At 31.2% G+C, this 24,509-nt stretch overlaps 1 protein-coding gene across 1 annotated transcript in view; it reads right to left on the bottom strand.

The window, feature by feature from the left end:
• Positions 1-214: 214 nt before the first annotated feature.
• The window catches only part of LOC143065312 (RNA-binding protein 24-like), a 39,278-nt gene continuing 14,983 nt past the window's right edge, over positions 215-24,509 (bottom strand). The window contains exons 2-11 of the mRNA XM_076238818.1: positions 21,942-22,064; positions 21,609-21,700; positions 21,235-21,292; positions 20,694-20,777; positions 19,708-19,726; positions 14,096-14,226; positions 12,389-12,475; positions 11,918-11,968; positions 9,724-9,888; positions 215-6,166 (exon numbers count right to left, since the gene is read on the bottom strand). Of these exons, the coding sequence (XP_076094933.1) occupies positions 5,777-6,166; positions 9,724-9,888; positions 11,918-11,968; positions 12,389-12,475; positions 14,096-14,226; positions 19,708-19,726; positions 20,694-20,777; positions 21,235-21,292; positions 21,609-21,700; positions 21,942-22,064 (1,200 nt within the window). The 3' untranslated portion in view covers positions 215-5,776. The remainder of the gene's footprint in view (positions 6,167-9,723; positions 9,889-11,917; positions 11,969-12,388; positions 12,476-14,095; positions 14,227-19,707; positions 19,727-20,693; positions 20,778-21,234; positions 21,293-21,608; positions 21,701-21,941; positions 22,065-24,509) is intronic.

The raw sequence follows: 24,509 nt of genomic DNA, 5'->3' as shown, positions 1-24,509 counted from the left end.
AAAAGTCAATGATTTGAATATTTGTCAAAAGCTGGTGGTCCATCATACCTAATAGTTTGATTTGCTTTTGGCAAAATACATTTTTGTTCTGTAAATTTCCGTTCTTTTTTTATTTTGTCAAGTGCACTAAAGCCAAAGTTGCAGTTCCTTCAGCAAAATTAACCTTAGTTGGCTGTTCTTTTAGACCTAATGGCTTTAGTGATAACAAACAAAATAGACAAGACATTTATTACTTGACCATACATAGTACATACATACACATGATTTTCACACAAACAGGGTTAAGCAATAAGATGTGCAAGTAAGGCTAATGATACCCTGTGACAATATGACAAGACAACTCAGTTTATGAAGAAAAAGAAAATTTCTGAGCATTTCTTTTAATCAAGGTGCAATTCCCATCATAATAACACTAAATCTTTTTTTTTTTTATGATTTTATACGAAATGCAAAGAAATGACAATTGTTTTTCTCCATAGTATACTGATTTTCACACTGAAATACAATTTCAAAATATTTTTATTATGGTTTTTATACATTTATCATTAAAATGTGGAATGTACATAGGATTTCAAAGACATTGTATAAGCACAAAAGTATAATAAGTAAAACACCAATCTTAATAGACACTTAGTTTCTTTATATGAAAGTTACCCCCTAATCAATTGCCTTTCTTTAGATACAAATTACAAAATATATTACCAAGCACTATTTCCTTTCAAAATATGATTCAGGTGTTTGATTATTCGGTAATAAAAAATTTATTGGAAGGAAAATTTTACCCTAAAAAGTCTTAAATATAGTAGAGGTAAAGATTTGATAAATTATTTTTGTCTGCTAGAAGGCTGTCTTTACAGACAAAGCTATTGCAGCACAAGTCAGGCCTTGCTTCAACTGATTATAAATGATATTTTTCTCTTTATTTGTATAATAGTGGAAATTTCATCAAATTTAACAAAAATTAAGGTCAATAGATATGAGGAGGATGTATATATAGAAATATATTTTCTAAAACAAAAAAAATATGTTTAAACATTTTTAAAAACATGAAATATAAAAAAATATAAATGAATGAATGGGATATCTCACATTCAAGGGAAAAAAACAAAATGTGTAATAAATTATGCCAACAAAATAACTTAAACCAAAATATACATCAAAATAATGACAAACACAACAACACACAACCAATATTATACCTCTAGTTAAGACAAACCCTGAGTTTATATGCCATAACAGAATTAAACCCTCATCTAAACTGAACAATGAACCATATTCAATTAGCTCACTGTGTCACATGTCCAATTTCACTGAACAAAATAATGCTTTTTTGACTGCAGTACTTGAGGTTCAAGGACACATTAAAGTAGATTTATCTTGAAATTTAAAGCTTAACCATGCACACTAAAATATTTGTCAAGAGAGTGCAGAAGCTAACTAAAGTTGGTTAAAAAAAGATGTCGACTTTCAATTACTGTCTTATCGACGTGGCCCACATCACTAATTATTATTTCAACTATTTAAAATCAAAAATCAGTTTCCAGTGAGGTATTTTGGATGCATAATCAATTATTGAAGAATATAGATGTATCATTATTGCTTGTTGAGACCATGTTACCCATAATGTCATTTTATTGTATTAGTCAAAGAGCAACCTATTTCTGATGGATGAACACTGAACCTATGGTAAAAATTTCATAACAAACCAACTGGAAATGTAAGTTTAATGCAAATTTATATATAATTAATATTTCCAAGGGGCTTAACTCTTTAAACAGTTAATCTTAGAAGAAAGTCTAACCCAATTCAATTGTTTGGAGGTTATCTATTCAGTAAAAAAGGACAAGATTATATTCTCATGAAATGAGACAATTACACACACAACAAGCATTCATAAACCAGAGGTATACTAACACTACATATAAATAAAAAAAAAATATAAATTCTTAATATAGTTTGATTGTCAGATTTTGGACGGTTCAAAAAGTCCATGCAACAAAAACAATTGCTGGTCTTTTTGGACGGTTGATATATATTTCCCAACATCAGAAAATTTTCCAAACTTAAAATAGCACCTTAACAATGGACTAGACAATAATCTTAACACCTTAATACTATAAAACAAATCTCTGATGAATAGCTAAACTCAATTCTGACATTATTTGTGTAAAACATATCTACACTGTATGGGAGTGACATTGGATAGTGGTTCTAGCTGAAGCAGAGGTTGTAAATGCAGGCTGCCATACACATCAATGAATTAGTTGTCATACACTGTCAAAACTCAGTATTTGTGATTCACTTTTAAAACAAAATTCTTGAAAATTATGGTCTGGTGTTGTAATAGTAGGTCATAATTGAATAATTGCTTGAGATATCCACTCAACAACTCTTTTTTTTTAAACTAAAGTAATCAATAACTCTTTTTTCCTGTATGAGATGGTAGTTTTTTTAATCTTCTTTAAAGTTATGATAAACGAGTGACCAGTGAAAAATAATGTTATTCCAATTCTTGAATCAATGCATACAAACATCATAAACTTAAGTCTTCTGTGCACGATTTTATCATTTTTTTTTTGCATAAATTTCATATAATTGTCAAATTTTTTTTCAATCGGTCAGTGTTGTTGTGAAAATATGGCAGGTAATTAAAGTTCGTGTTTTGAAGCCAAAGTTTAACGATTGTCACCTGTTTGTCAACAACAACAAAAAAGCATGGATATTGAGCACATGTTTAACATGTACAATCAGATAAAAAGTTTATTTTAAGGTCATCCATGCAGATTTTTACTAGATGGGTCACACTGAGGTCACTTTGCATACGGAAAATATGTCAGGGAATTGCTTCCTAGAAAAGAAGCAATTAAAATAAAGTAAATTTCTTCTAAATATGAACAAATTAAAGAATTTTCTTTAGAAAAAAATATATGTAGAAAGTTTAATAATGAAAACTATCCATTGAGTTATAAAAAAAAACCATATGCATTATTTTTTTTAATTTGAGGTTTCTTATGACCAACATTTCTAGACTTTTTTGGAAACAGGTCAATTCCCAACATATAATAATAAAATTTGAAATCTAATTTTCCACTACAAAATTTTACAACCTCTCTCCGTGTCAGCTAGAACCAATATCCAGTGTAGCTGCCATGCAGTGGTCTATATTCATAATAATTGTCAATAACTATACATAATACAATCTTAATTAAGTCTACTGTTACATTCCATCATTTTTTTTTCTACATTTTTTTTCTTCAAATTTTTCATATATTTTAATGTTACAACACACTATGAGCATTTGTAATGCATTTATTTGAAATCTCAAAAATAAAAAGATGACACTGATACCCAACAATACATACATCAAACAATCATATCATACAAAAGTACAAAGTTTCTGTAAATTTACATGTTATACAAGGCACTTCTCCATTATGCATAGAATCATATAATGTACATAACAATTTTTAAAGCATTGTAATGAACGTACAAAAATGGGAATGATCTTGTAAGACACAAAAATGACAATCAAGAAGAGTTATATAAATATACAAGTTCTTTTCAAAACTGATGAACCCATGACAAAATGAAACATACTGCCTGCAAAAACAATACCTTCTAAAATTCAGAATTTACTTTAGACAAGTTTTTGATTATTTTTCCTTTCACTCATTCCAATAGGGAAGATAAATAAGAATTTTAATGAGGACCTCATCTCAGGAAACAATTAATAATTTTCACAATTAAAAATATTAAGCTTGGAACAAGTTTTGTTTTCTTATAAAATATTTCTATCCGTAAAGAACATACATTAACAAACATATCCGATTACAATAATTAAAACATTTGTATAGCTAGTTGTATAATAACAATTTTACAGAAAAAATGATGTATCAAACAACAATTTGTAAAAAATACATGATCGTTGTATGTAAATTTGTTTTGGGTTAAAAGGTTCAATACAGATATAGTACAAAATGTACTTCACATCTCACATCTTTAAACAAAAGTCAACAATTTAATAACAACAGCATAAAAGTTACATAAAAATCTGCTATTGGTCTATAATTTAAAATAATCTAACTTCCAGTTTATCATAACTTTTAAGATGTTTAACATAAGACCAAACAATCTGGATTATGCTGTCATGAATTTGAAAAGAATAAAAAAAAAAAAAAAAAAAAAAACAGAAAGAGTTTCATAAATAATTTACATTCCTACACAATAAAGGCACAGCAGCAAAATCATTTAGTGTTGAAAAAAATCCTTTAAAAAAGGTTCAATTCCAAGATCTATTGACAAGCAAGTTTTCTTCAAATGAAATGCACAAGTTTTACAAGTATAACAAATAAAATGATTGACTATTGTTAAATTTACTAATGCAGAACATTTTATAATGTTTGTGTTTAATGCTGTGCCTTTAGTGTACTAGTCGGGGGAAGATACAAGATTATTCTTAACAGTGGCTAAGCAGACATGTTGCTGACTATCAACAGGTAGCCAAGTACAATTTCTGCTCACTGCAGGTAACGGAGCATTTATTTCCATCCCTAAATACATAAAATTCAACAATTTATAGTACATGTTATTATTACACCCCAAGTCATCAATGAAATAATGTAGAACATTTAAAATATTACGATGCAAACACTATACCCATCTACTCACTACATAAATCAAACTGCTAGCAAGTTTATTTTGGAGTTATTTCTTTTAGCCAAAATTTTTTATGATGATTTTTTTACATTTTTATTAGTAACAAGAGAATAATCCAATGCTAGTTAAATTAAGGGCAGATTAATATTGTGGAAGAATATTATAACAAAAACTTGTAAAATGCAATTTTGCTCTTTTCACCATGAACATGAATGTAAACATCTTCATAACTTTGAAAATATTTATTTACTGAAAAAAAAATGACAACATGAAAAGAAACAACTCCAAAAAAAATCACAAGGTCTTTATTTGTAAAACAAAAAAGTGAGAAAGATGCACTGGCAGTTTATTGTAATGCTTCTTTAAAGGATTTGTGCCATTTCATCAATTTCTTTAAAAGCAGCAAATTAATATGTTCCATGGAAATTAAATACTTGGCTTTCAGCTCCACTTTTTTTTGCAGTTTACATTTAAAAAAGAGTAAAGTCTTTTGGAAGGAGGTTAGGCGGTCAGTCAATAGCTTTCGAAATATTAATCAATACAAAGTATAACACATAAATTCTGTTTAGGAAATACAACCTTATTTAAATCATTTATATTTTCAAACAATCATTTAATGAACAACACAATAAACTTGAGATCAAATGAGTCGACATTAAAAGCTGAAAACCATTTATAGACATTTTCTAAACATGGACATGCTATAACCTACAATTTAAGACCACCTTCTAATGAGAAAATTAAAAAAACACTTTACACAATATATCAACTTTAAATAATCTATCCGTTTTTTTTTTTAATTTCAAATACACTTTTACATATAAGAAAAATAGTTCCATTTATTTTATCCAAAAAAAAATTTCTTTGAACGAGAAAAAAAATACATGCATCTCTTGAAAATGTTTAAAAAAAGATGGCCTTAACTTGAGGATTAACCAAGCATTTCTAAAAGTACAAGAGATTCTTAATGCAATAAACAAGATGATTATGGATTGGATAAAAGAAGTCATATGCATGTAACAAACTGTACCAATAATACCCACTTTTAAAATTTCTTTCCTGATAATTATATTACATGCTGCATATAAAAAATAAAATTGTCATGAATTGTTAGTATCTTTCATTTGAACTCTGGAGGTGGTGAAGTTGCAAGGTAGCTGTACTGAGCACATGCATCAGATGCATCCCCAGCCCCCATCTCAACAGGTCTATATAGAGGTATAGCTCCAGTGTTAGCAACAGGTTTAGCAGGCATCATCACTCTCTGAACTTTGTGACCATGCTTTACAAGGATTGTAGGACTGCTGAATGTCCTTCTTGGGATTGTGGTTACGGTTTTCTTCGTGTAAGGTGCAACAGAGGGTACAGTGGTGGTAGACTTACTGGGCAGTGTTGAAGAACAGACTGATGACGGATAGACAGGTACAGTGGTGCTCACAGGCTGGTCTACAGGCACATCAGAGACATATGTGCGGGGCAGGTCTGCAGGGCACACCGGGACTAAGCTGCCCTGAAACAAGGTGCATTCCTCAAGCTTTAATGTGTCAATATATTACATGCAATTATACATATATACTAGCTGATATTTTGTTGCCAAATAATTTTTAGTCTTATATATAAGCTTTCATTAATTCAGAACAGAAATTATTTTTTTGTTTTTGATAGAATAATTATTTTGTTTGCCTTTTTTTTTTTGGTCGGCATAAATGACTTACTTAATTTAATAATTATTTTGTTTGCCTTTTTTTTTTTGGTCGGCATAAATGACTTACTTAATTTATAACCAAAGTAGTGAAAATAACTAAAAATTATTTCCCCAAAAAAACTCATGGACATGTAAATAAGCTAGGCAGACAGAAATTCTTTGAATGATTATACTCAGTTGTAATGTTCAATGATGCTGAAACCTGAAAATGTTTTTTTTAAATAGTTGGTGAATTAAAGTGGCTTTTTTCTGCATCTTGTTTTCTCCAAAAGCCACATTTTTTAAATTTGTATATATTAATTAGTATAAACAGACAAGTAACTGTCTGAGCTGCATCTTATATCTTGATTATAAGCCCTGAAACTTTTGTCAAATTGTAATTTAATTTGCATAGTTATCCCAAGGAGATTATATGAGAAGGAGAGGACGGAAGACGATAATTACACATAAAATGTTATGGACTTTTCTGTAAGGGGGTGTTAATTAGTTGAGATCGACTCTGTCACAGAAGGAGACTTTGTCCTAGTTACATACCCGAGTAAGAAGGGAAACACCCAAGTGTCATAAACTGACCAGATATACAATTATTGACATTTTAATAAGATTTTTTGTGATATTTTTTATTCAGTAATTAAAAATTAAATTTTATGTTAAAAGTAAACTTATTACCATAGAAATGAAACGAATATCCGTCTTATTGTCGTCAATGTTTATATCAACAGAAAGTCACTTTTACGTTGTTCCCGATAAATTTCTCTGTTTCAATTAATATTTAAATATTCCTTCCAGTCGTTACCGGTCACCGTAACTAATATACTTTGCATAATCGTATATTTTCTATGATTATTACCTGCCAATTCTCATCAACAGAAATTGAAAGGTGAAGCGAAAATCTTTGCTTAAAGCAATGCAGTGTTGAATAAAAATCGCACACTAACTTTCCATTAAACCCTCATAACTTTGTCATTTCTTTATCTTTTTTCACCATAGACAGACGATTGATTTTGAAATTGCACGTCAAATCTTTTTCCATATCATAAACACCTCTACACTGCATTGTTACCAAAAATACACCTGAACTTTAATGACCCAGTCACTGATAACAATCACGTGACATACGCAATTTTCTAATAGTCCGAACTGCTCGCGGTAACAGCCCGGTACATCAGAGGGCCATGTCAAATGGGTGATAAACATGTAGGTTTCTTTATAATTTTATCATTTTTCTCTGATCGAACTGCTATCCTGGGGATGCTTATTTTGTATCAAGCAGAGTGTTCACTCTCCTTTTCATATAACTTCCTTGGTTATCCCTAATAACTCATCTACTTGGAAGTATATTCAACCATTATTTAAATAACAAATACCTAGAAAAAAGTTTACACTGTCCAAATGTCCTTCAGCAAGTAGTACATATTTCACACAATGAATGTGAACAGAAAAGCTGTTTAAACTAAGCATCAACTATAATCTTGCCTTTTCATGTTAACGATCTTTAAGAAATTGTTTTTGCTATATATTCACCATTAAACTCTAGTGCAATACTAATTGTGAAGAACAAATCACTAATGAAAAACAAAATTAAAGCTCATTATGTATTTAAGTAATGGTATATGCAGTTGATGACAAGATATTAGATGTTAGTGAGGTGAAACAATATGCAGAATATCAAAATATATATATACACCAATAAGACAGACAGCTGGCAGATGTTCTTTTGGTAGTTTTCAACATTTATTCCTTCCTTAAAAACTATTTGAAAGAAATAAGAGCAACAAATTTGTATGAATTATTCTTTAAATAAAAACACTTTTTGCTGGGTACTTTTTTTTAAAATAAGTATTACATAAGCTAAACATTATCCATAATAATAGTAAATGAGATGAACTTTGCCAGATGGACATGTACACTTGACAATCATTCTATACACCATATATAGATGACCTATGCTTTACATGGATCAATGAACCATTAAAATTTGACATTTAAATCTTGTACTGATCCCAATATACCAAATATAGTTATCCTGGCTATTACTTATTAGTGCAAAAAATGCATGTGATAAAAAACTAAGGAAGTTACTGAACCAAGAAAATGAGGTCAATGAAAATGTAACAGATGGAAACTTCAGAACATGAGGCAAGTATACAAGGAATGAAGTATTTAGGTCTTCTATCTTCTGAAATATATTACCATATACAAGCAGTTTACACAGCCATTGTCAAATAGAATCCCTTAGTTTTGCAAAAAGGATGTGGTTAAAAATGCTGTAAATACCACTAAGTTAAACTGAGTTGGATTTCCCAAAAGCTGTTCAATGTTTTATAAAATACAAACCAACAATTCAATTAAACTAATGACTGAACCAAACAAAACATCACAACCAGAACATCAAATTACTTCCAAAACTTTGTTCAAAAAGTATGTTTTTTTTAAATTGCATATATATATCTAAGCACTAATATTTGTAAACTCATGCAATTAACATGATTAATACCATATATGACTACAAGAAATCTACACTAAGCTACAAAGAGAGCAATAAAGTTAACCACCATGCACTATTGTTTATAAATGCATAATACATGTTTATGTAAATAGCCTTGGAATCATGGATGGGTAGGACATGACACACTTTTGGTTAGCATCTCGTACCTACAAAGTGAAGAAATTAATTACACACATGCAGTCTCACCAACCCAACCATCTTCTGTCCATCATTAAAACTTCAAACATAAATCTCAATAAAAATCAAGAATAGCATCTTCAGTAGATTCTATAAACTATAAACTTAAAACCATCCAGAATCCTGAATCCAATTCTTAAAATGTCCCAAGGATAATTAAAAGCAAGGAGGAAACCAAATTAAAACAAAAATAGGAATATATTCACTCAAACACTCAAAATAAACTTAACATTGAAATAAATAAATAGTAAATAAATATATTCTTTTTAGTTATATCAATCAACACACAAGCAGGCATCACAAATTAATCACAATCAAACCCGAAAGGAAATAAATAATAATGGAATGATCAGACCATGCACCACTGCATTCCTAGAGGACAGCTTGCTTTATGTAATGTTTGCTTTACACAATAGTATCAATAACAACAATATCCAGATACACATATACTTCAGGTCTGACATAACATTGGAAGTTCTCAGCTTGTAACAACTTACAACATACAAATCACTTGTTTATGAAACAATGAATTATGCAAATTAGTTACAGAACTGTGAGATACTACTGAGAGATTTTTTCCATCCAAGTTGTTTTAATTTACTGCATATACCATTTACATTTGGACTCTAAGTTCTGTAACTTGGTTAAAGGATTAATATGCATAGTGAGGGATTACCTCCATAGAGGAAGCGTCTATCAGTGCAGTGCCAGGATCAGACACCTCACCTGTCGGGAGGGTTAACTGTGGCTGTTGATGGGCATACATAAGCTGCTCAGGTGAGGCAGTCTGCATAGTTGTGTAGTAATAAGCTGGAGATCCAGTCATTGCTTGGGTTGGACTCTACAAAAGTTTCAACAAAAAGTTTAATACAAGTCACTATGTATATTAAAATAAACATTACTTTCATAAATAAATATGAGATCTAGTTTTCTTTTTCCCTTCACTAGTCATAAATTTAAGGCAAATTTTCATTTCTGATGCTATTTTGCTATTTAAAATTCCTTTCTTGAAAAATATACACATACCCATTGAACTGATAAAGTTCCATAATCAAAATGTTCACAAATAATTTTTAGATAATGGCAATCTCCAATTGTTTCTGTTAAATATAATCATATCTTTTCTAGACTGGGGGAATTTGACAGTGTATAAAAACAATTCTTTTGTTAAAGACTATGTAGCCCTTTAAATGTATTCTGTTTATATTTGGTTTGGTTGCTGTCTTTTGACAAATACTTTTGTTCATTTTAACCATTTGAATAGACTAAATATAGACAGTTAGGTAAAAATTGATAAAATCTAGTTATCTTGTGTTGTGTTACATATAAGCATTTTTTTAAGCTACTAAAGTCCTTTATGCCAATTGTTGAATAACAAGAATGTGTTCACAGTACACTGATGCCCAAATCGCACTATCATTTTCTATGTTCAGTGGACTGTTAAATTGGGGTCAAGTCATAGGGAACATGTGTACCAAGTTTCAAGTTGATTTGACTTCAACTTCATCAATCAAAGAGCAGATTGCTCTGAGGGATACAATTGCCATTGTTTTCATTGACACATGTATACATGTAGCTGGATAATATTATTTTCACAACTAATTCAACTGCACATGTAAACTGTAATTTACGTCATCTGAATAGTTACAAAATAGCCAAAGCCTGGTTAAAAGTGTGTGACAATGTACTTAGGCCTATTGTGTTTTATTTTTGTACTAACTATTCCATGTTTACTTTCCACTGCAGTCACTGAGACTCAGAGTGAGAGAAGTATTTCACTTCGTATCTTATCACCAATTTTCCTACGTTAATTCTAGGAGGAACCCTATTCCTATCTCTTTAAATATTTAATTTCCTTTGGGTCAGTGATCATGACTCCTTTCCGTACACATTCCTCGGTTTAAATTGCAATCGTTTTTAATATAATACGACGTTTATTGACAGAACGAGTTAATTTTTCTCAACATAATGTTTCGATTCAGAATTCACAGAAGTGACTTCCGGAAGGGAGACAACTCGAAACGATAATATGGAAGACTCCATTTCGCCTGAAGGGGTGTTGAAAATATAAACCTGAACGATGTGGACTAATTTATTTTAATTTAAATGATGCATATGATTTAAAATTATGCAACAACAATAACCCTCAATCGCACACATACATAGAAAGGATCCCATGAGTTATAAATTAATCAATCGAGTGGGGAATCCACAGCAACCATTTAACCTAGTACCCCTTGAAGTCAAGAAAACTATACGCATAATTACCTTAACAAACCCTGTAGTAAGAACGTATATTAAACCTAATTGGGTCTCTATTTTTTATGGAAGTACAATATCAAATATCAGTTTAATAACGGTGACATATAAGTTATACTCCACTTCATTTTTATATGACAGAAATAAGATTTATCGGAATGCAGAGAACTCTCGCATTTTTATCACAACTGGGGAATTCCCTCTTACGTGTTTCTAAATTTATAAAAACACTAAATATAAATACTGCTTGATTCTGATTTTCTGTGTTGTTAAAAACACGCATATAAGGCAAGGGAAATATCAAACATAAAGATTATGAAAATAACATTATAGGAAAGTTGTTTAAGTTCAATCCCTTTGTTTGTTTTTACCTTTTAAACCAAGACAATCATAAGAATCTGAGATGGTCCTTAATGTTTAGAATAAAACGGTTGACGTGAGGGCATTGTCCTGAGCCACTGGTATAAGTCTACAGATTGCTTGAAAGCAATTGTATCCCAAAAACTACCTGTACCAAAAACTTGAACTTAAACCTAGACAGCAAACGGACCACGAGACGGAAAAACATAATGGCCATAAATGGGTCATAAAAATAATTTGGTCAATCTTACCTGTGGTGCCCATCTCCACTGAGCATTTGTTGTTGCCCACTGTGGTGTGACCTACAAGATGAAAAATGTACATGAAATAGTGAACGACTTACTCTGGGCTTTTCCTGCCAATATATACAATGCCAAAGTTTTGACAACATTCCAGATGAAATATGGTACACTTTTTACAGCATTCAGCCTTCATGCCATCAAGATTGTGGAGTATGATAATTAAATTCTGGATTTATTTCATATTTTTCAGATCCAGAAAATACTTTTTTGGTTTGCACAGTTGCAATGATTACAATAATCTACTTGCGTACTCCTAAATATTATCGAGACAAAATTTGTGTACTCCTGTATGTTACCCAGACACTATGGTGACTTATTGTACCCCCAAATGTTATTCAAGACTACTTTGACCTATTAATTTACAAATTGTGACTTGAGAAGATATCTACTTGGTGACTTAAGATCCTCTAAAATACTTACTGGCTGATATGCATACTGAGGCGATATATAGTATGCTTGTGGTGAAGCCTGTGGTAACATTAGAGTAGAGTATGCTGCTGCTGCTGCCTAGAGATAAATAAAATAACAATCAGAAATCTTCTTCTGGCATGAGCAATGTGACAGGTGCAACTTGTGAAGCAACAAATGCTTACCAATTTGAAGCACTCAGTTTTCCCGTCTAAACAACATGTATCAAAAACTTTTTTACTTGCATGCCCGCTAAATTAGTCTTTCATAAAATTTATTGAAATTTGTACATGGCTAGCAAAGCAAAGCATCTTTGCAGGAAAATTTTACCAACATACGGTATTTTATACTGGCCTGGGCCTTAGGGTTATGGTTTATACATTTTTTAACCAACCACTTTGAACATCACCACAAGGTCAAGGCCTATAGGTAATTGACACTGACACAATAGTCCTTTATAAACCATTTGATAATTCAAAAAAATTACCTATCATCAAGGATCCGGAAATTTGTTCACCTAATTTCGGTCATTTTCAAAAACAGATTGTCAAAATCTCATTACTGCACGAGTATGCTCATACTCGTAGCATCAACGAACTTGTTTTACTGTTGGATCGCGATTACTTCATGATTTATCCTACCATTTTCCTAAAATCGATCAAAAGCAATTAAGGCAAGGCAACAGTTTAAGAATAAAATGATTTTAATGACTCAAAATCGTAATTTTCTCAGTCATCGCTTACGTTTCTTTCGATTCTGAAGTCGAAATTCAAACCGGATGTAATGCGACAATACTAAAATGAACAATTCCGGACTTATTTCCGGGATTAGTTTTGTTTATCAAATTCACAGGAAAACATCGTTTTTTTAATATTTACCTTTAATAGTGTAAGAATATTAATGAAAATAGTTGCACTTGCTTTATTTAGCAAGAAATCATTTTAAATTTACGATTTAGTGTCAAATCTGCGGAAGAGAATTTCAGGCATGCGTATCATAGTAAACAAAGCATGTGTGTTAGTAGTGAAAAAAATCTTTTTTCTCCGTAAATTAAATCAAGTTTTAATTTAATTTTAAATCATTATTGACAATTGTCTTAGCTGAAAAGTAATTAAATAATGAAGACAGTTGGTATAGAATTTTAATTTCTTTATAATATTAGTTCGAAGCTTGTGATTAATAGCCAGGTGTGAACTAAAAACACAGGTAAAGAGATTAGCGATCATTAGTCAATAGCTCCCCGAGGCATTAATATAGTTATTAGGAGGGCCCTCAGGATTATAACATTTTACTGGAGTGGCAGTTCAATTACATAAAATCGATAACAAAACAAAAATATGTTTAAAATGGCGATTTGAAACTCAATCTCAACGAAATGACCGAAATTATTTCTGTTGAAAAATAAAATTTGACCTAAATCCCAATAAATGATTTAGGACTTTTGAGTTTCCGAATCGGTCATGTCTGGCATATATGACCGTTTCCGGACCCTTGCCTATCATGTATAGTTACTTATGATCAACCTGCAAACTTAACCCCAGATGGATGTGATGAAGGAAAAATGGCAAATGTCAGATACTTGGAATAGTCAATACTAACCTGTAATTGGACTTTGGAACCTCCCCTCCTTAAGGACTGAAATATTAGTCCAGGATGATAAAAAAAATGTTTTAAAGTATAGCATTAGATTCAGTTCTGCCCCTGCTGGAAAATATTTACCTGTGATTGTACCTGTGGCTGAGGTATAGGGTAGCCTCCTTCTGTTGGGGGCTGGAATATGGCAAGTCCATTCTGGTATGTATATGGTATGCCATTAGAGTACATGACAGATCCTGCTGGAAGGGTAGGATCTACAAATAAAGTTAGCTAGCAATTCATACAATATATATATACATTCAAACTATTATATATATATATTGGTTGTGCTTTATGGTGCAGATTTTACTGTCAAGTGCTTATCTATAAATTTTAAATATTTATAACAAACTTTATGTCTTTAATGTTGTTAACAGATTTTTTTTTTTAAATTGTTGCAAGGGTAACTCACTGATAAATTAAAACAACTTCAAATGAAGATTTATTTTTTAGGCATTATAAAATTAAATGCTGCGTTTTATTCTTGCATCACAAAATGTTATTACAGAAAGATATTATTTGTTAATGGTGGTCTTTTTGAGAAAAAAAATGTGTAATCAAAATCTTAAATTTAACAAGTATTTTACGTTTTTGGCCGTTTACTCATCCCTTGCTTTCACATGTTCAGATTTGAGTGTTTCTGATGAGGGTTTGTCCAGAAAAGCACTTGCGAGATTTAAATGTCCCTTTGGTGTTTTCACCTCTCTTTTTCAGACACATAAAATTAATTTCATTTTGAGGCGGTTGCAAATGCAATAAAATTACAACTATGGGGGATTACCTTACAATTACCTTTATTTATCAAAACAATATTTTTAAGAAAAAATACTTTTCTATTTACATTTGTGTAATGTTGACCTTTTGCACCCGACAGTAAAATCAAATAGTATATGTATATTTAGCATGATTGCAATATGCAGATAATTTCAAAACCATTTAAAACCAGTCATACATATCTAACTACCAACGTAACAGTAGTTTTCCCAGTAGATGGACCAAGTCTATATTACCAGATAATTTATATATACTACACACTAACCAAAAGGGTGTGGTGCATAAAATACACTTTGACAAAGTTTAATAAGAACATTTTCTTAGTATATCAAAAGGATTAGAGAGAACTTGTATGACTGATTTCTGATGGACTTAACACAAACTAGTGAAGTGTTGTTACGCTAAGGTTGGGTGTCCAACTCATGCTAACTCTGCTATAAACAACAACATGGATTACATCATTATATAATAAAACATGGGTAATAACCAACAATTTTAAAATGCAATAAACTTCAGTTTATATCCAAAAAGTGACAACTACTTGTTATGGCGCTTTCCCCAGTTCTTAGTTTAGAAAAAAATTTTTGCAACTGAAAATATTGAAAGTTAAAACTAACAACACAAGATAACTAAAATATTTGTTGTTTTGCAGTGTGGACACTCATGACAAAGATTTATGGAAGTGCTTTGGATGCATAAAAGATTGAAGTATGCATGTAATTTACAATAATACAATTAAAAGTCCAAAGGCTTTCAACGAATACATTTTTTAAAAATAATTTCAAATAAAACCAAACTGCCAAATATATGCACTCAATGTACATGTAAATCATATAAAATGTATACAATCTTTATGCATCATTTCAATAAAGTCTTTGTCATTTTCCTTTATAAATGATTACAATGCCTTGCTATGAGAAGATAAATTTCAAAATAGCCAAAAGTTTTAGATTTGTCTTCTTTACCTGGGAAAATCGTATAATGAATAATAAAATACTAATTCAATTCGATAGTGCACCCTGCATGCCAAAAAAAACTGCAAAAAAGATAACGGTAGTGTTTTTGTGTGTACAGAACAGAAACAAAGTAACATCAGTCAGCAGGCTTGAACGTTCAGGCATCAACTACCTTATATACTCTTGGGTGCTGTCTTCAAGCTGAAGAAAAAGGGTAACTTTTCATAGAAATAGTTACTTTAACAGACCTCACCATTAGTCCATTCTAATTTAAGTACTGTATTTTTTTGTGTAATTGAGCAAAAATGAAAAGTGTCAGGTGCAATACAATAAAAAAAACATGCTTAGCATGTACAATAACAAAATTAAATATCATTTAACAATAAGTGACTGTCCTGATATCTAAAATCAAGTAACTCTGTATAACAAAATATTGTAAGTTTTCATACAAAAAAATAATATCACTCCTTAATATAGAAACTTATTAAAATGTAACCAAGTTACAAACAACTTATCTTAAAAACGTTGGAGATCATCTTAAATAACTTATAAATCCCAAATCATAAATACTATCTGCTTTTTTTTAGTTAAGTTCTGCTTTCAGAAAATAAAAATAGAACTTGGGTACTCATATTATTAAAACATAACCAGTCTTCAATCTACAGTATATTCCTTTATAAAGTATCTCAATAATCTCCCATGACATACCAATAGTTGGAAAATTCAACAGTGAGAAAATTGTAAAAGGTCAGACTTCTAATGAGGTGACTTACAGCAAGGACCAATCAATCAATCACAAATAAATTCCATTTCTGCATCGAAATTAAAAAAAATATTGACCCCTTCTCCAACTGAAATACTTATATTTTGAAATTTTCATTTGCGTGAATAAAAGAAGAGGGTTTGTTTTAAACTGTGAATTGAAATAGTGGCTTCAAATAGACTTGAGTTTTTATAGTTTGTTCTTATATTGGTACCGCTACACCACTGTCCAAGGTTAGAGGGAGGGTTGGGATTCCACTGACAAGTTTAACACTGCCACATTCTGTATGTATGTGCCTGTCCCAAGTCAGGAGCCTGTAATTCAGTTTACATGTTACATATTAGTTTTTAGTTCAAATTTTGTGCATAAATTAGGCCTTTAGTTTTCTCAATTCAATTGTTTTACCTTGTCATTTCGGGGCCTTTTATAGTTGACTATACAGTATGGGCTTTGTTCATTGTTGAAGGCCATATGGTGACCTATAGTTGTAAATTTCTGTGTCATTTGGTCTCTTGTGGAGAGTTGTCTCATTGGCAATCATACCACATCTTCTTTTTCATATTGAAATTCCTATACAGTAAAACCTGTATAAACCGGCCGGCTACGGGACTATGAAAAAGGGCCGGTTTGGACAGTGAGCCGGTTTATTCAGGTTTCCGTTTTGACCGGAAGATAATGACTTGTGACGTCCGACATTTTGCATGTGAAAGTTCTCTCTGATTGCAAATTATATCTGATAAATTAAAACACTTTCACTTCGTTTTTCATTGTTTGCATTTGCATCATAATGCTCGTGTTGTTTGGACTTAGGATTGTAAGATGAGAGTTTCGAATTACTCCAATGATCAATAATTTGAAATGTTGGAATGGCCGATTAAAAAGCCAGAATGTTATCAAACGTAATTTCATCACTTTCGAAACGTTGTCGTACAGTGTACAATATCCATTGATTGTTGTCATCCGGGTGTTTTTCATTATCAAGGTCATTTGTTTAGGGGTACACAACAGGGAACCCAGGATTTTGAAATCACGATGTGAATTTCTTACTCCGGGATTTAAATTTGTTTATCCAAGTTAAAACGTAAGTTCAATCCGAGATATATTCGGTGTGTCTTTTTGTTTAATTGACACGTTTATAATGTTTTAATAAATAATACAGCTCACTACTGTACGATTGTAGGTTCACAGTTTGACACCTGATTAATTGATTATCACGAAAAGCCATATTGTATAAAAAAAATATGTTTTGATTGCATATCGATCATTGAAATTAATTAGACAAACCGGTTTTGACAGGTAATAATTAATGTCATTAAGAGTAGTGGGACTTCATAATTAGACAGGAATTCGGAATACACAAGGTCCGGTTTACAAAGGGTATTTTATCAAAGACTTTGAATGGAAAATATGGGACTTTCATTTTCGGCCGGAATGGACAGGAAACCGGTTTATTCAGGGTCCGGTTTAATCAGGTTTGACTGTACAAGTTTTTGAATAACTTAAGTGTTTCTTGTAGTTGTTCATATGCTTTGCCTTAGGTCTTCCATGAAAATGATCTAAATGGCAATCTATCAAATCTTGTTTTCAAATTAATACAATGGAGCAGGACATAAAAAAAAATTGTGTAATCATAGAAACACATGTTTTCAACCATCAACTTAAGAACAGCAAGCAAATCTTATAAAATGTCATCCACACCCCTTGAAAAATCCATGTTTCCACCCAAAAAATAATCAGAATAAAAAACAAAATAGGAGGTGCACATTGACAATATAAAATGTTGAAAATTCTGAAAGTTTTATTAACTCTGATTTATAGGGTCTAGAAAACAGGGATACACATGTGAACTTTGCATTGATGACAAAGTCTATGTAACACCAAAGTAAACAACAAATAAGAGACTGAAGAGTGCAATATCCAAAATACCTTGCCTGCTTTACTGATTATGATTGAAATTTATTTTGCAAGACTTTAATGCAAGTATCCAATAACACAACTTCTGATCCAGACCTGACTAGATTAGAAAGACAGACATGTACACTGCACAATCATTACAATCATCAAATACAGTTGACCCATTGCTATTGGTATCTTAGGAATGGAAATTTAAGTTCAAGCTTAATAATTTCAAACTTGACCAATAAGGCAATTTAGCCAAAAAGTTAACATGATACAAAACAGATGAACACACAGAGCAGAAAATATATTGTTCCCCTACATTTGAAGACGGGACATAATAAAAATCATGGAGTTTCAGTAACCACTGAATAATGTTGATTCAGATAGGAATCTTGATACATGCCCTTATAATTATTTTATCAGTATGTGTTTACTGAATTCATAAATCAAAATGAGAAGAGTAATACCCCCAAAATAATAGCTCTGCCTCAAAAATTGCCAAATTTAGTTGCAGTTTATGTTCATGAATTTGTCAGTAACTGGTGAAATCACAAAAAACAAAAATGTGTCCATAGTACATGGATGCCCCACTCCCACTATCATTTTCCATGTTCAGTGGACCATGAAAATGGGGTCAAAACTTCAATTTGGAATTAAAATTAGAAAGATAATATCATAGGGAACATGTGTACTAAGTTTCAAGTTGATGTGACTTCAACTTCATTAAAAACTACCTTGACCAAAAACTTTAACCTGAACTTCGCACTATCATTTTCTATGTTTAGTGGACCGTGAAATTGGGGTCATAACTTTAATTTGGCATTATAATTAGAAAGATCATATCATGGGGAACATGTGTACTAAGTTTGAAGTTGATTGGACTTCAATTTCATCAAAAACTACCTTGACCAAAAACTTTAACCTGAAGCGGGACAGACAGACGACAGACGCACAGACCAGAAAACATAATGCCCCTCTACCATCGTAGGTAAGGTGGGGCAAAAAAATCAAGGACTTTTGAAAAGGAGAAAGTCTGTTATACCATAATGAGTTTTCTTAAATGCAGCAATACCCCTGCTTCTTACAATAGTAATTTTTATTGCCACTTAGTATTTGATATTATTCCTATGTAATAGAAGGTAAATAAATTCCAAGGTAAACCACTTCATCATTATTATCTAGAAGTAATCTGTAAAAGTCATCATCAGGTATCTATTTATAGATGTTTGTTACCACTCAGGTGTAATGATCATGCAGTATGTTGTCACAGTGTGTTGGTGTGCATTAAACTTCTTTGTACTTACCATAGGCTCGGGGAATTATCTGTAACAAAAAGCATGCAAATTATATAACAACTTTCTAATTAAAAATAACCACCATCACTGTTTGAAGTTTTGTCAGTGATGATCAGTATATATTTCATCGTTTTGAAAGGCACTAATAATTGATTTATATTTTAAAACTTGTTTAGTATCTCAATATGTTTCTATAACAAAATGTTGGTAACAATTTCTTTTAATTTTTCAAGCGTGTGCCAATTAAACATGAAAACATTGAGACAGTGGAAAGCAGCTGTCATCTACTCACTGTTTGTGGACTATTAGTTTTCATTTCTGATGTTAATGGAATTACACTTGAATGTCATATTGCTCAAATGCAGACAATTCACATCATTTAAAAAGTTTCAATAAGTCTATCGAAAGCCCAGGTTTTAAATTTAAAACTTATGCAATAAAACATCTTTTGCTTTTAACAACTATGCAGTACACATGCATGCAAGCCTCCCCTTAGTTTTCAAGTACAAGATTTGACCCTCAAAATAATTATAAAATAAATAGCACTGATCAAGAAAACTATTATCTGTCATATTAAAAAACACAACAAGTATAAATTATAAAAAAGAAATTATACTTTCAATTGATTGTTGGTTTTCATTCCTCATTTATCATGTTTATAATCATATAATAAATTCTGATGGCTACAATATTCAGACCCATCATTAGGAAAATAACTAAGTAGGTAATTTTTCTCGAAAATGAAAAATAGCAAATTTTTTAAATTTCAATTCTTTTAAATACTGAAATTACGAACAGAACAAAATAGATGATGAAATGTTCATTATAAAATAAGTCTTGAAATAATTAAAGACTAAAAAAAACATGATAAAACAGAATTTGCTCTCAGATATCAGATAATGTCAGTAACTAATATTGCATCAATAGCTGCAATAAAGACAAGTCTTTAAAAATCCTGTCATAAAATCATTTTAAATCATATCAAAGAAACTAACCACAGCTTCTTGTTCCAAACTGACTTGTTTTCTTATTGCTGGTCCAATATTCAACTTTCTGTCTCTAAATACCAAATTCTCTGACTAAAATAAAGAACAATATCAAGGTAATCAATAGAATATAAGAACAGCATTATACCCTGCTGCAACACTTCAATAGTATTTATAGAAAGTATCTAGAAATGAAGGCATGCAAGCAAAAAACAGGACAATTTTGAATGTAACTAATACTACTAACTGGGCTATATAAACTCTTCAGTCTTGTCACAATTTTTAATCTTTTTTCTTTTTTTGTCAAAACATGTAGGCATGAGTGACCTACAAGATGAACAGATGGATAGACATACACACTAAAAGCAGTTCTATTTCAATCATTTTCCTGACAACTACAATTTGCATTTGTTAAAACATTGTTAGAACAATAAATATATACAAAAAATTATTCTGGAATATAGATTTCTTCTCCTTTACATTTCAAAAGTTTTCTTTAATGCAATGATTTCTTTTTAAGAAATATTCCAACTATATACAGTCCACTTACTTCATTTTTAATTATTCTGTCAGCATCTTCCTGGTTTTCAAAGGTAATGAAACCATACCTATGTTAAAAACAAATTCTTTGTACATATAACTTCAGTTACTCTTACAGAACACATTTTTGAGTTTTAACAACAATTTTAATCATGTAAATACAACCTTACAATTAAAATATCTATGCTTTAATTCTGGCAGAATTTCAGAATATTTTCAGACCACTACATTTTGTGCCTGTAACAATTCATTTTATCTGCACAATGTGTTATTATTTGTTGTTTGATGTGATAAATGCAATCAGGTTTTCACTCCAGAACTTTTGTTTAATAAGAATATATGCATGACAGAGCTTAAACTATATATTTTGTAACTCTTACTTACCCTTTAGAAACTCCAGCTCTATCAGCAATAATCTTTGAATCTTTGACCGCTCCATAAGCACAGAAGAAATTCTTTAATTCATCTTCAGTTGTCTGTAAACAATCAGTGAACTTGTGCATTTAATAGAATAATCATGTCCAGTTTATATAATGTTATGTTATATGACTTAAACATATCAATAGGACTTGTTATACATATATAAAATGTATATATTGTAGGTCTACAAAATCAAGTGTACATGTTTAGGTATACTAATGAGACCATTTGATCAGTAAAAAAATATCAACAAATGGAGAAAGCAATTTAAATTACAATAATTATAGATTAACTTACATTTGCTGCTATGCCACCAACAAATATCCTGTTTGGAATCACTGTCCCATATTTTGGAGCATGTGTCCCACTCAAAGGTGTTGTTGATGGGGTTATGCAAGGGGATATGTCTGCTGAAGTTGACTGAAATTGAAAAAAAAACCAATTTAGTGCATTTAACATGTTTAATAACATGTAGGATTCAAGTACATTGTACAAATGTACTACAAAAAGTATATACAAGAATGTCAATAGTAAGGCCAGTAAATTATGAAAAGTCTGATGTTTGATCAGCCTGAAGTGTTGGTAGCATTACAATCGAGGACATCTAGTTAATCATCTAATCTGCCAGAAAAAAATCAAGAATGTATAGATACAACACAATTGGCCCCACTGGCAAAGAGCTTGACACTTGACTCCATTTTAGAAGTGTAAAATAAGCCAATTCGAAGAAAACTTTTTTAGACCTGTCAGTCATCTTGGTCATAGTACTGACAAAGCAATATTATGTCAGTCCTACAAAATCTGTCAATTATATCTTGCAGAAAAGGACTGGTCAGGCCTTCCTTTTAATTTGTTTGGCTTAATGGGAAGATTCCACTGCCAATTTATCCCACTCAACTAAAACCAGTATATTTCAAGAATATATTACCAAGTAAGTATGAGTGATTTAATACAATAGACACCATAAGATGTTCAAATGTCTGAAGTTTTATTGTTCATGTTAATTTTCATGAAAGTTATTTTCATTTTTGGATGGGTTAAACAATCAAAGCGCGAAAGCGCTGTAAAGGCAGTTAATTACAGGTTGTGTGTATTTCTAGTCCAGTTATATCATTATCTTCCATAGAACAGAGGTGGTTTGTAGAATTTAAGATTTAGAGTTCTTTTGTACCTAGTTCACCTATATCTATAGTCTACTGTTTACAGTATATTTTCTGTGCCTCGCCATGAAATGCATTTTTAGCCATGGCCTTGTCAGTTTGCTTTAAATTTATGAGTTTGACTGTCCCTTTGGTGTCTTTCGTCCCTCTTCTTTAGACATATAAGAACTTTTCTTTTTCAATATAAATAGACTATTTTTAATTATTGATTGTATACGCATATTCTATGACTCCCATAAAAAATAGTTCACAAAGATTGACTAGTCTCTGTACTGTGTGTATAGCAAGAACATCAAGTAACATAATGGTATATGTACATAGTAACACATCAACTTTTTTGATGACCATACCTGCCAACTGTCAGTATTTGCAGAGTATTTCCCCCATCGAGCTCGAGGCTCCCAAATGGAAATTTTGTAAGAGCAATTTTGTCGACTATTTTAAAGAAAACAATTAATTCAACAATGGCAATGAGCTTGTTTATGCACGAAGAAGCCAAAAACCACATTAGAATATATTTGAAGGGAATCCATGACAAATCGCCCCATTAGCAAATAGCCCCACTTTCACTAACTCGCCCCACTTAAAAAAAAAACTGCCCGAACCTGGATAACCAAATCGCCCCACTTGTGAAATGTGTTATATCCCTTAATATTACTCCTGCCAACTTGCCCCACCTAATAGAAAACGATAATATCTAGATAAATATATTATTAACCAGGAAGAATTTACTAATGCCAACTCGCCCCACTCATGTAAAAAGATGTTATCCCGTTGTATACAAGTTAAATTCCGTTAATATTACTCCTGCTAACTGGTCCCACCTAATGGAAATCGGTGAAATCTAGATAAATATATTATTAACTAGGATGAATTTAGTAATGCCAACTCTCCCCACTTATGGAAAAAGATGTTATCCCGTTGAATATAAGTTAAATTCCTTATATTGCATTATGATACAATTAACAGGTTTCTTTTCAATTGTTATGCAAATAACCAAGCTTCAAAACTTAGTTATTCTTCAACAATACATTTTTTTTTTTAGAATTATAATTTCAGTATATCAATAATAGTAATTAAATAAATTTTCGGTTTGTTTGTATTCTGTGTAGATTAGTATTGATCAGTTTTCATTAAAGTGGTGCGAGTTTTTATTTTTAATTATATATATATATATTAATCTAAATATTACCGTTTTTTTATAAGTAGGGCGGGTTGGCAGGAGTAATATTTAACATGATTTAACCAATTTCACATGTGGGGCGATTTGATAAATCAGTTTGTGGCGGTTTTTTTAAAAGTGGGCGATTAGCCAGTGGGGCGACTTGTCCTGCTTCCATTTGAAGGTCCCCTTGAAGGTTTTGTATGACTATATGAACCATCTTTCACGTAAAACCCCCATGTGCATTTTGAAAAGTTGGCAGATATGTTTCTAACTCCAGGCAAAATCTACCGGTATGAATGAAAAAGAAGTTTTCAATTAAGGCTCTGTGGCAATAACAGCTGTCTCATTAGCATTTTAACCACTTCCCATATTTGCAATTAAAACAATAGAAGACTAGAGGCTCTAAAGAGCCTGTGTCGCTCACCTTGGTCTATGTGAATATTAAACAATGGACACAGATGGATTCATGACAAAATTGTGTTTTGGTGATGGTGATGTGTTTGTAGATCTTACTTTACTAAACATTCTTGCTGCTTACAA

The sequence above is a fragment of the Mytilus galloprovincialis genome, chromosome 2 (genome assembly GCF_965363235.1).
Source record: "Mytilus galloprovincialis chromosome 2, xbMytGall1.hap1.1, whole genome shotgun sequence".
Classification (NCBI taxonomy): domain Eukaryota; kingdom Metazoa; phylum Mollusca; class Bivalvia; order Mytilida; family Mytilidae; genus Mytilus; species Mytilus galloprovincialis.
Note: the sequence above shows the minus strand (reverse complement) of the source record. Positions and strands in the feature narration are given on the sequence as shown.